At 38.3% G+C, this 13,974-nt stretch overlaps 1 protein-coding gene across 1 annotated transcript in view; it reads left to right on the top strand.

The window, feature by feature from the left end:
* The window catches only part of nek7 (NIMA-related kinase 7), a 75,701-nt gene that overhangs the window by 41,653 nt on the left and 20,074 nt on the right, over positions 1-13,974 (top strand). The window contains exons 6-7 of the mRNA XM_055051210.1: positions 2,101-2,209; positions 4,827-4,934. Of these exons, the coding sequence (XP_054907185.1) occupies positions 2,101-2,209; positions 4,827-4,934 (217 nt within the window). The remainder of the gene's footprint in view (positions 1-2,100; positions 2,210-4,826; positions 4,935-13,974) is intronic.

The raw sequence follows: 13,974 nt of genomic DNA, 5'->3' as shown, positions 1-13,974 counted from the left end.
GAATAATTTTGGGCCAAACTATGAAGGTGGCTGGTTCGTTGCATCATTTCAGTTTATCTAGAGTCCAGGTGAGGCTGAAAACCTAAGGAGACTATACCAGCTGTCAAGCATAGGGGTGGTAACATCATGCTGAGGGACTGTTACTGGTCATTGCATAAAGCACAGTAATGAAAAGTACTACCAGAGTAGCAATAATTTAGTTGAAATTTAAGGCCATGTGTGTGTCCCATAAAGATTTTGACTCCAAATAGACATTGAAAAACAGTTTTCAGCTCGTGGAACGGCTCCGACCCTCAGCCCTATTGAAACTACATGGGTTATGCTTTTATACTGGGTCTGTTCCAGAAAACCAACCACTTTAAATGAGCTCTACCGATTATTATGTGGAGAGGAATCAAAGTACTTACTTGTCAGAAGCCAGAAGCTTGTGGCGGCTTCAAAATATGTGAACCTTTATGTCTATATTTTTAGTTTTATGCATCTGGGAATTAGATCCACAAATCCTTTTTGCACCAAATGTCTCATTTTTAATGATATTTGGTTGACATTCATTATAACCATAATTGGATACGTATAAAATATAATTTAAAACAACAAGTAAAATATACAATAATTTGGCTGTTTTTTTGCTAATCCTGTAATCAATTCATACATTTGAACAGGAGCGTGGAGTTTTACTTATTTGCAGTGCAAGCATAATGTGTATCAGAGAAACAAACTGAATAGCTCATAAATTACTTTAGGAATAAATCTTCCTGTATTACCAGGACAAAACAAAAAAAACAGAAGCAACTTTTCTGCCTGTGATTGATTATGCTGTGATCTATTCTTCTTGCATGCAGCTGCCTTATTTGGAGCCTTGATTTAGTGTGCCATGCAACTCTTCTCATTACAAATGCAAACGTTGCATTATTTATGATTTGGTGAGGTGGACATCATTGACCACTTGTAGACAAAACCTGTGGTATATTTTTGCCTATAAAGCAGTCCTGGGTAAACTCCCAGCTTGCCTCAGTTTTCCCTCCGTTTCAGGTCGGATTTTTGCAGCCACGCTTCTTAAACTAGTTGCCTCTTTTTAACGTACCAAGGGTATTGATTGATCTCAGGGAAGGCTGCTTTTTCATACTGTGCACCTTGAACATGGAATAATTTGCTCAGCGATCCCAAATTATGCACCTTTATGTGCTTTGAGAATTTTTTTGTATAAAAAGGACAGTTGTTAATGATAAAAGGAAATTTAATAAAGTATTTTTATAGCGTATGCAAAATCCTGTCTTTGTTGCATTTTAATGTGCTTGGAGATTCAAAATTTTTTTGCTTTAGGTTTCCGTTGTACAACAAAATCTTTCATGCAAGTCGAGTTTCCTGGTGAAATGTATCCTGTCCAGAATTTGAAGACATTTTTTTCTGTTTTGGTAAAAGTTGGCTAAATACTCCAAGTGCATTCCTCGTGTGCACAGCTCTCGTCTAATCTGGTCTACTTCCAGGCTTTTCTTTCCTGGAGCTGGAGCCTGAAGGACACGCCATTAAATTGCGATCATAGAACTTGATACATTTTTATGGCCTGCACTGCTGCACAGCTGCCCAAATAGGAATTCCAAGAACCAGTAAATTCATTTAGTCGTAGTTGATCAGCTTGCCTTTGTGTCATCACTTTGCTTTTGTTTTTCAGCTGAACCACAGTGTTGATAATCAAGAACAACCCCTAGCCTTCCAAATAGTAATACGTGCATAAACTCTGAAAACAGGAGGAACCGTTCTGCCACTGTTGGCTGAGCGCAACAAGAGTCCTGTGTGCCAGATGGTGGAGTTTAAGAAGGCACCACAAATTTCTTTTTCTTTGCTCCGGAGAATGCATGTGCTTTCCATTGTGCGCTGCAGAGAAAATGAGACAGAACTGAATGGACATGCTGACAGACGAGACTGGTCTTGCATTAGGAAGTCAGGGAAGGATACTCTACAAACACATAAAATCTTACATGCCAACCTAGTAACTCTATCCTTTGTACTTTTTTCCGATTTGTAGTAAAATCTTTTGTCTGTTGCCCCTGCTGCATTTTAATGTAACCTTGGCTTTTTGTTTTTGTTTTCCTGCTGCAGCACTTTAAGAGGAGCAAGAGGCTCATCCCAGAGAAAACGGTGTGGAAGTACTTCGTCCAGCTCTGCAGTGCGCTTGAACACATGCACTCCCGAAGAGTCATGCACAGAGGTAGCGTTGCTCTACACATACAAGCTTCAGTATATCTGAATAGTAAATTTTCTGAAGGGTCAGGGCGTTGTTCTGTACTTCCACTGTGATAATTAAGCAATTTTTATATTTTACAAGTGCTACTCATTTGGAACCATCGCTGTTTCATATTCTTACAACTTTCTTATTTCATACTCGGTATATGTTTGTGTTTTTTGTATGAAACAGCGCTGTTGCTTCATATCTACCTTTATCCATGAGACGTTCACTCACATCAAGGTATTACAGGATTTTAAATAGTCACTTTTTAAAAAGTGGAAAATAACATGTCATAATTTCTTTGATTTAAAGACCTTTCAGAGAGATGCGAGAGAAATTCCCTGAAGAGTTTTATGTTCACAGGTATGTTTAGTGGTGCTGGACCCCTCCTCCACCTGTTGCTGTACACTCTGGGTTAGTGGGATTAAAAGCTTCACCACTTTCCTTCACTAACAAGAAAGACCAATATTTAGGAATATTTCTGGTCAAAAATGTATGGACATTTGTGATGTGGAAGTTAAAGTTGCACCACTCTGTTGAAACATAATTCACATTTGTTAAAAATTTTATCAATAGGCATTTTTGCTTCAGGTGAGAGTTTCATGCTGGTTGCATGGCTCTCGATAACATGTAAATTTGTGGGGGTTTTTTTGTTTTTTTTTTCTGCTGCGGAATCTGATCACCTCTTTTTATTTCAGGCTCGCTGATTAATGCTGGCTCTGATTGGTTGATTCTGACTGAGTGGAGTAATTCTGCAGAACAAGGAGAAGAGGCAGAGGAGATAGATATCTGTCTTATGTCAGAGCATAGAGAAAGTTTTAATACATATGTAAAATATTTGCTTAAGTTACATGCTGCAGCTTTAAGCAGACATTTGATGTGAGAGTCCTCTGCTGGTTGGAGGTTGAATGGTGCGACGTCTGTGAAATATTATTACCATTAGCGCATAGCGGTGGTTCAACGAGAGGAGAACCAGTGTCTTCTACCACCAGCCCATTGACTTAAATAATTTTTTGTGTTATTTGTTGAGCTTTCTGACCATCATGCTAATCCGACTGAGTGTTGGTGGTTGTGCGCTGCTTTACCTGCTGTCTGGCCGCTCCAGATGTCCATTTTCCTGCCTTGATACAGCCAGACTCTGTCAAGTGTTTGTTTTTTAAATGTAATTTTAGATGCGTTGGGTTGATGCATTTTGATGGTCTTTACCCCCCCCTGAGGTATTTTCCATCGCAACATACACACTTTCTCCATCGACTGATTTCTCCAGGGAAATCAGTCGATTGTGATTGGTGACTGATTGTTCACCACACCTTTAATGAAAATTGTTATCTAACATTCGGATGTTTCGTACTTCAAAAGTAATCTTCTGCAAGCTTCTCAGGATCTGAAGTGGAAATGTGGTATGGTTTTATCAAGCATCGGTAATCTCCAGTTTCACATACCAAGTGGGTCAAGTGGAGTTGGGAGGCCTTGTCGGTGAAAAGAGAATGTTTTCTACGCTTTGTTCCTCAAAAGACAGTGGCTGAAATCTCCGAAAGATAAAGCAGAGGAACCTGTTGTCTATTCATCCTTCCAAAGTTTGTTTGTTTTTTTCTTTATTCATTTATTTGTTTATTTCTTAGTTTATTTTTTCTTTGTTCTTTTTTCTTTCTGACTTTGTGACTTTTTTTCTGACTGATCTCAGTCTGTTTTCTGATCTGTTTTCTGATCAGATCAGTCTGATCAGAAAACAGACTGATCAGACTCTTATTGGTGTTATTCCTCACAATTTGTTTTCAGACACACCATAGGTAGTGAAAATGGTTGACTATCCGTTATGACATCATGCACATTAAGAAGTGTTGTCAGTGATTCTTAGTAGCATTCATGTATTTTGCCATCTCGACTAGGAAAAGGATTGCTACTTTGAGTTGTCAATCAGTCTCGGTCATTGTTCAGGACCAATCAAGTTGCAAAATGTCTTATTCTGGTCACACTTTGATTTCTGATTCGCCTCTAATCCCCTGAATCCCATGATGAGAAGAAAACAACTTAAGCAAATTGTTACCAGGAAGTGAAACAAATGTTTACCCCATCTTTTAACTTGGCGAAAGGTGAATCTGAAAGTCAAACAATAATAATAAATCTCTGTTATCTGCTCTAGCACCTTGACTGGCTTAAAGTCTAGCTGTTAACAAGCACATCATCTAAAAAAAGTGCTCTGTTTATGAGGTCTCATTCTAGATTCATGTGCACAGATTGCTGCTCGTTCAGAGACCCTCTCAGCTACAGGTGATGTATTTCCATTAATGCTGACTTTGATTAGGACACAGGGACACAAATGAACCCTGAGCTCTGAGCTCTAACAGCCACTTAGCAGAGACGGCCTATTCAAAAGCTGCTTACAATTAAACGGGAGCTGTAAATTTCAAAGGCTTCGGCAGGTCACATTACCATTACTTCAGAAAACAGCTTGCTAACGCCCACATTAACTGAAATGATATTTTAATGTCTCTTATTCAGGTGCCTGCAGAGAAAAGACAAAACAAAAAAAAAACATTGCCAAATTCAATTCGGTGATTTTTCTGAATTCATTTTGTTTGTGATTTTCTTTTCTCAGATATCAAGCCAGCCAATGTGTTCATCACAGCTACTGGTGTGGTTAAACTGGGAGACTTGGGACTGGGAAGATTTTTCAGCTCCAAAACAACTGCTGCTCACTCTCTTGGTAAGTCACAACAGTCTGCACATAAATATACATGCTGAGCTCCTAATCCACCAGTGTTTCATTAGGCATGGTGAGTCTGGTGTCATGTAGTCGTCGAGCCTTCTTAGCGCTTAGTCCTGCTCTGCCAAAGGCCACTTAACTGCTTCCTGTTGGCTTGACCTTTGATCCTGACACCGTTGAGGACTGAGGGTGGAGTCACACAGGTCTTACTTAAACCGGGTGCAATAAAACAAGCTAGCCTGCTCTACAATCATGGCTATTGTTCATATTGATGGACCGGTTAGTCACTGGTAGGAAATAACATCAGGTGACACCCTATTTTTCCTTCCAGGGAGTGAAAGTTGCTGTACAAAATCCCCAAATAAATTAGGGTGCGGACACAGTGAAAAAGTGGGCAGAATCCCGTTTTACCATTTTCTCCTCATATTTCGCTTTTAATCTGGGACTCAGAACTGGTTACAATTAACAGATTTTGTTGGCTATTTAATTTTGGTCTAGGTTTGTTTTTGCTCTGTGTACTATGTTTTTATCTTAATTAAACATATCAAACATTTATGAAGAAATAGAACTGCTGAAAGCATGGAAATATATTTCTTAGATTGTTTTTGTTCATTTTGCTGATTGTGGATTAAACACCAAATGTTATTTCTTCAAAAATGTCAATTTTGCATAATACTAATAAAACTGGTTTTGGTGAGTGAAGGACAGTCACTGAATTAGTTCTGGCTGTCGAGCGGTTCCAGCTACAACTCCAAAATAAAATCAGCATCTTCATAAAGCTCTTGACAGCAGAAGGAAGCAGAAATTGCTCTTGAATTTTCTGGTAGATTGATACTCTGGATTTGGATTTAAGATCATCTAAACTCAACCAAAATCACCTTCATGAGTCAGTGTGTTTTATCAAGAGGTGACAGTCCTTTGCCCAGGTAAAAAAGGAATATCTAAGACAAAGAATGCAGAAGTTGTAGTTGATGTCCTGAGATCTCTGTCTTACTGTTGGAGCTCGTACTCTTTTTGCGTTGAGTGTTGTATTGCTCTATTAAAGTCCAGGGCCGAACCCAGTTATATTCGCTTTATCTTGGATTCAAAAGCCAAATCTGAGAACAACATTACAACTCAGTTGAACTCATTCTAGTTCCAAGGTGAAAAACCAGTGGGATTTGCAGTATCCATCAAACATCCATCTATTGTTCACACATTTATCCTTGCAGGGTTGCTGGAGTCCATCTCCAGCAGACTATTGATGTTTTTCTAATTGCTAATGGCAATACAAGCCATTGATGCTTAGGCAAGGTGAAAAACTGAACTGATCAAACAAAAGACTCTTAAATTTGAAGCTGCTAAATTAGTTCCACAACCTCTAGATTTATGGTGTGTACTTGACTTTTTACACAGTGTTCAAGCCTTAAGACTTGGTTTTCTTTACCAAATAAGAACATGGAGTAACATGTCGTAAATTGTTTATCTCCGCCTGTATTAACCAGATTTTCACATCTGGAAGGAAGCAAATGTTTTGCTTTTGCAGAAAGAAACTCCATCCATCATTAAAATTCTTTTGATATTTGTAGGACAGCATGATCTTAAATGGGACATGGTGTTGACATGTATGTTTTTATAGCCTTGTGGTGCCAACTGTTGCAGAATGTGATTTCAATGGATTGGACTTGTTCTTGTCTGTCTCAGAGATGTCCTGTAGAAATCTGGGAAGTCAGAGGTTGACCCAATTCAACACCTTGAACTCTGTCGTGTTTCTCAAGCTCATACTCAGGATGTTTTTTGTTGTTTTTTTTTTTTTTTTTTTTTTTTTTTTTTTTTTTTTTTCATCTGTGCTGTCAGAAAGTTATTTTACCATGACATGATGTACTGGTTCTGCTGCAGTGTTTAGTTAGAACAAAAATGTCTGATGGATGTTAAAACCCAAAGCTCCCAGAAGAGCATTGCATTGCAAAAAGTAGCTGTCGTTGCCACATATTTGAACATATTGGTTTTTACAGTTTAAACTTAAAAATGCTTCCCTCAGAATACGAAAGTTGTGTGATAAAATACGGACGTTTTCAAACATCACTGCAAGCAAATTCCAGTGTGAAAAATGGGACTGCCTCATGACAATCTGTCTAGATGGTAATAAAAGATGAGAATATATTTGCATTAACTACAAGATGTAAGAAATATTCTGTAAAATGCACTTTAATCATGGTCCTGCAGAATCTGGACCATGATTAAAGGTATAAAGTATTTTCTACAATTGGAGAAATATCGAAGAGACAAAGAAAAAGTAGAAGGATATTAGGACTACTATTCCCAACCTGAAACACTCACATTTTAAATTTTGTTGTGGAACAGATACTTGCTGACGTTTTGTATATGAACACTTTTTCGGCTCATCATACACACACCTCAAAAAGCAGATGGATATTGAGATTCACATATAATTTCCAATCTTCCAGACTTCATACAGTATTAAAATGTCAGAAAACAATGTAAAATCTGATAGATATCAGTGTCGACACTTGCAGTTCTATCAGCTGTGCTGTTACCCAGCATCCCTCTGGACATTTCTGCAACTTCATACACTGGAAAACTCAGTAAAACAAATTCCACAGACAACTGGGATGCCATTCACACCGTGTCTCCTCCCGTGTCGAACTGTTATTACCTCAAACTGTGTGCTATTCTCAGCCCCCAGTGCTACAGCAGCTCAGACTTTGAGAATGTGTTAGTCACATGACCAGCTAAAACAGAAGCTCTATCAACCAAACATCCTGCAGTGCCAGAAGAGAAGATTGAAAATGTGTGTGCGTGTGTGTGATTGCTCATTAAAAGCTGAGTCCACAGCACCCTCTTTAGGCTGATCGAGGACAGGCAGCCCCACTTGAAGTGTAGTCAAAGTAATCAGTAAGTCTGAATCAGTGGAGATTGATATTTTTGATTTTTTTTTTTTTATATAGGGCAGGTTTTTGCACTCACATGGTAAATGTTAATGCTTATGTTTTTGTTTTGTATAGAATCATAAAAAGCATTGCTTTTTAAAACTTAAACCACTTAAAAATCAACTAACCGTCACCTTTTTCCCCCTCAGTAACAACAGCTTTGATACTGTTGGGTTAATTTACATGTTTTCCACAGACAATGTTTAAAGCATCAGGAGGAACTTGTCTGTTTTTCCTGCTGATTTCCACTGTCTCTCTGTTTTAGATTGATACGCAAAAAAGAAAGAAAAAAAACATTCAATTTATGTGTAAATGTATTTACCAAATCCAGATATCTGTGGACGTTCTTGGACCGGAAAAAGCTGATAATGTCTGTAGGTTATCATGACCTATCGACACAAGAGACTCAGGGCGCTTCATCCCCCACCTCCTCCTCCGTCTGGCTTTCCCCTTGACATTTCTCACTGTGTGTTTCAAACAGCAGATCTTCTCTGTCTCCCTCTGTCACCTCACCTTCTCTCCTGCTGCTGTTTCTGTGCCTTGCTTGTTGTCACTTCTCCTTCCCGCTGTCCCTCCCTCTGGTGCTTTGACTTTTAGTCAGGGAAAGATGACGGCGTAGGTGAAGGAGAGAGAGAGAGGGAGAAGGTGTGAGAAAACTAGAATTGGGAGAATGGAAGCGAGTGAAAAGAGAGAGCAAAGCGAGGAAGAAAGGGAGTGAGGCAATATGGTACAAAAAAAAATTAAATGAGCGTAAGAAACAGAGGAAGGGGTGACAGAGAGAAAGTGAAAAAAAATGTACAGTGTCTCAGGTAGAAGAAAGGAGTGTGACAAAGTGACAAAAAAAGAGGAGAAAAAAAGTTGGCAAGAACAGAGTAAAATGAGAGAATGGCAGGAAACACAGGAGGAAGAAAGGGTAGAAAAACTGTGGGGTGGAGTGGTGAGAGAAAGGTATTTATATCTCTGTCTCACTGCTTTTGTGGGAACCAGATTTTAGTTTTTGATCATTCCAGTGTGCCCATTTTTAAAACGTGAGGACGTTCTGTCTCTTCCTCTTCCTGTGAAAAACATAAGGTGGCTGTTTGCAAATGAAGCCCTGGCTTTAGTGCGACGGGAGGAAGAAATGCCAGGATGAAGGTTGAAGTCATCTGCTGAAGTTGAAGGGAAAGGAGCCGGGGATTGCATTATGTCATTAAATGACCTCAGAGAGATAGCCACAGAAGCGCAGTGTGTATGCATGTCACTGCGTGGGTTTGTAATGAGCCCAGCCACCCAGCTGAACAGAGGAGTTGGGTGGTGGAGCTGAGATGGAGGTCCAGGCTTACAGCCTGTCAGCTCCAAGGCTTTCAACTCAGCTGCTTCTCAGTACACACACCAACACACATGTACACTTCTTTTTCCCCTGTCTAAAGCACTGCACACACTGAGAGAGACAGAGAAGATACCCTTTTTGTCTTCTGTACAGATATGGACTTGTGCTGATACACCCTCAGTTTAGTTTGAACTGAGGGTTTTAAGGGGAGATTAAATCACAGTTTGTTAAATACCTTCAATGATTCACTGTCAAACATTGTCATTGTTGATAAAAAATTGTTAAAATTTTGTGTCTTTAAATTCATAAGGCCTTAACCTAACATGAAATAAAGGGTGGGTTAAAGTTGAGTATCTTCTTACAATGTGAAAGTACAAAATAAATATATTAAATACTCAGTGTACCTCACTTTGAACATAGGATAATTAATTTAATGTCTAAAGACTCCTTGTGGGGAATTTAACTGTTTCTTATAATCTTAGTGTATTATTAGCACTTTGCTACTGCTAATTTTTTACTGTTCATAAAAGAGAAGTAAAAAATCTTTTTTTTAATCTTTTCTTAAAAGATAGAAATGTTATCTTTTAAGAATAAATGCACAACACATTGCAAAATTCTTGACTAGTAATCTATCGACAGCTACCCTCTACAACGCTACCATATCACTGGAAAAGCCATTCTAATGAAAAAACAAGCATATGTGTCATTTTGCATTCATTTGGTGTGGAGTGCTTTAAATGATAGCAAACAAAAATGTACTAAAGCACACCCATGTCCTCTAATGAAAAAACATGGTGATTGTTTTACTGACATATTCTTCATCTGACTGTATTTGTAGGTGACATCTATTCCAAGGTGCTTTTTTATTAATACATTTTCTCCGACTTTGCAATATACACATACCTTCACCAATGGTTTCCAGCCAATGCTACAACAAAGCGCTAATATAAATCTTAGTGCATTGTCGTGTCAGTCAGAACCCACATCGTCTGCTGCTCATGCTACTCCAGTCAGATTGGACCCCTTCTCCCAAAAATGGCCAAATGAAATGTGGAAAACAGAAGCTTCCTGGACAAGTATGAAGCAGAATATTTGATGGGAAAGCAACAGTTTTCCTTCAAACAAGAATATGATGTTGGAAGGTTTGATAACCCGAAAAAGTACAAAATGTGATTTATAAATCATTTTAATAAGTTGGGGAAGAGATCTATCCAGGCCAACCAAACTCTCTGAAAAATCCTGTAAACCAAACCGGTTGCTGCAAGAACTGACCTCAAGCTTTGTGATAAGTGGTGATTAGTCTTTTACATCAATGTGAAAGAGATTTGGTCACTTTTGTTTTTATAGACTTGTTATTTTAGCCACATTAGAGGGTTTTCAAGCTAAACTCCCTGGTTAAGGTCATACCACAGCATTTCAGTCAGATTGAAGTCCTGACTTTAACTAGGCCACTTGGTTATTTTAGGCATTTAGTGGTGGAGTTGTTGGTCTGCTAAGGATCATTCTGTTAAATTCACAATCTGATGGTCGGATTACACCAACATTAACTGTTGGTGTAATGTTCTCTTTTGGAAATAGTGTGTTATATATGGAATTTATATTATGTGTACTTCTTTTTTATAACTCTAATTTACCCTGAGTACATCTTTTATTTTTAAAGTATGTGTTGTTGGAAGGTTTAAAGGCATGCAATCAAGAAAGAAGAGGTTGGTAGAGAGTTGAATTAGGGTGATGGATGTGTAGAAAGAATAAACAACAACAACAAAAGAGCTGCAGCAGAAAACATCTCAAAATTTTTTCTCCGTTTCAGTCTGACTGTGTGCTGCTGCCTGGATTCAAACAGAGAAGTCTGAATGAAAATTAATTCATCGCCTTCGACTGTGATTCAAAATTCTGCGAAGTGAAAGCTGTAATGGAGCGCAGATAAAAGCAGGTTTATTAATGGAAACTCCGTCTGAAACATTGAAATAGTCTTGTTGGAGCTTTAGGTTCTAAAGTTTAGAAGGAAATGGCATCAAATCAATGAGTGCATTTCAAATGAGACAAGTTTTTGTTCGTTTCACTGTACGCTCAGCAGGGGTTCAGAAGTGCTGCGTTCTTTATACTCGATGGCATCTCACCTCCCATTCAACAACACTTAAGCCGTTATGCAGCGAAAACAGTGTTGTCATTGCTATTCACTATAATGGAAATCAATCCCTACATGACTTTCAATTTATTTGCATGAATAAATAATGTGTCCTTAATTCGGCTCACTAAAGGAGCCAGAGCCCGACGCTGCAGCCCTTTTTATGCAACTATCAGCATAAGGGAGGCTGATTCTTTTAATCAACTAATAATGGATGTTAGGGGAGCCTGTTCAGACCGCACCGGGAGGCCTCACACCGCTCTCACACAAACATGGGTGTTAATACACACACACACACACCCACACATGCTTTACACACACACTTTACACACAGCCATAGCCAACAATGTACCTAAACTACAATGAAAACCTGATAACCAATTAAAGTGTATTCTTCCTCTTTCTCCCTGTCTTCCTCTATGTGCTGCTGTGGACACTGATTATTTTCAGAATGACATATATTGCTTTTTTCTATTCAGAGTCACTCATCTAAGATTAAAGCTGATTTTCTCCACCCAATTAGGTCTTCACCAAATTTAAAAGTGCTAGCTTTTGAGGTCAGTAGACGTCGAGTCTAATGCCTCTCCCTTTAAGTTTTATTAATTACAGTTTATAATTTGACCTCCGTTAGACCGTTAAATGCGCTGAATGGCTTGGAGAGTTTCTGTGCGTACACAAATTTCAGTCCCGTTTTTAAACATTTTTCTTGTAATATTTTTATCCAACCTGACTTATCTGTTGAGTTGCTTCAACACGAGGGATGCTCACACACACCAGCTCTCTTCAGCTGTAAACTCAACAGCTAATGCACATTTACCTAAGTCCAGATATAACCAGTAAGACAAAATGTACAAAAATGTATTTCTGGATTCTGAGCATCTTTCAATCAAAAACATGTCATTGCTTTAAATAAAGACAGAAAAGCAACATTTATTCCTGATGCCACATTTTCGTCACTATGTTTTGTATCATGTCCTAATATTTATATGCAGTAAACACCAGGTAAAGTGAGTATTAGAAAATAATGCATTTTTACTGTTTGTTTTATAGATTTATATGATTTTATCAAGCTGAGACCAGCTGGTTAATTGTTCATCCTATTTATTTATTCCATCACCTGTCTTGCATTCATGCTGATCTGTGAATCTTTGTAAATTTGAAACATAAAATGGTTTGTACACTTTTGTTTTTTTAAAAGAAAGATGCCTTGTTTGAGTTGGGTTGACTGTTTTTTTTTATCTAGGTTTGTATTTCTATTCTGAGCAACAAGATAAGGATATGGGTCACTCTGTGCCAAACTTTGCCTTGATAAAAGCAAAATGTGTAGCTAATTAAGACAAAAACATTGTGTCAATGTAACATTTTCCATTTTGCACAGATATTAAATCTGACCCCAAATAAAAACAAAATCTTTCCATCTATATCAACTCTCTGTGGTTTTAGGCTCAGTTGTGCTACTTTTCAGTCTGAGGTCAGGAGCTGCACAAAATCATTCCAAGGGCTTAAGTGGCCCACAGACCGCACTTTGGCCGTCCCTGGCCTGAATGCTTCATCAAGTGGAAAACATGGAAGAGAAATAACTTAATAATTTGTGTTCAACAGCATAAGAATATAGATACACTGCATTTATTGTCAGGATTGTTTTGACTCTTCGGATGCTCCTGCTGCACAGTGGCTGTTTTACTATAATCCATAACAAAAATTATAGAAATTCTAAATGTTCCCAGTTTATCATCTCCAGACTTGAAGACCACTTTCACTTTTGAGAAAAAGAATGTTACAGTAGCACAGCTCATTTGACATGGAATCTGGAATCGGATGCTTTTTCAGCCATGTTTGTTTTGAAATTGCATCTCAAATACAGTTTAATATGATTGCCTGCAGACACACACGCATGCAGTCTGCAGACAGGAGTCTGTAACTTTTCTTAAAAAGCTTAAATAAAAGATAAGTGCATGAGCATGATGTGTTGAGTAAAAACATTGATGTAGACATTTTGCTTATAATAGTCGTCATCGGTTACGTTGACTATGTGAGTCCTACAGATTACGTTTATATTTTAGTGAGCCACCCTTCATGCTGCTGTTGGAGTGGATGTAAAAGACGTCAAGAACTTGGTGAAGTTTCCATCTTCTAACCATATGTGATGAATAAAAATGCCCCCGCTGGATTTGCTTGATAGACTTTTACGTGGGAATTCACAGTAAACGGAAAGCAGATGATAAAAGCAGCCAGTCAAAGTCTGCTAAGAAAACAGCAAATTTCCAAAGCCTCCTGCAGTGCGTCATGGATGTGAAGCGGAGCTGTGCCTCTTCTTTGGGTCCAGTTGGGTGATGGTCTGATTTCCTGGAGCTTTGCCATCCGCCTTGGCAGTTGGGGATTCTTGAGTTTCAAAACCAGAACTGGAAATGGGCCAGCTTTGACTACTGTTTCAGATCATTATGGAGTCTCACTAATGGGAACTGATTTATTTGTGCTTTTTGTGTGTGGGTAAAATTTCTGTATATGTGTATTTACATACACATATGTGTGCATATATGGCTTTATGTTTGGTTTGGGTCTGTGTAATGCCACCGAGGTATGCAATGGAGCAAAAGTGATAAATTGTAAAGGCAAATGTTTTTATATAAGATAGACTAAAATCTGTTTTTTTTTCTTGTGTACTGCAACGTA

The sequence above is a fragment of the Poeciliopsis prolifica genome, unplaced genomic scaffold (assembly GCF_027474105.1).
Source record: "Poeciliopsis prolifica strain line A6 unplaced genomic scaffold, Auburn_PproV2 SCAFFOLD002, whole genome shotgun sequence".
Taxonomy (NCBI): Eukaryota; Metazoa; Chordata; class Actinopteri; order Cyprinodontiformes; family Poeciliidae; genus Poeciliopsis; species Poeciliopsis prolifica.
This window is presented reverse-complemented; position numbering and strand designations above follow the sequence as displayed.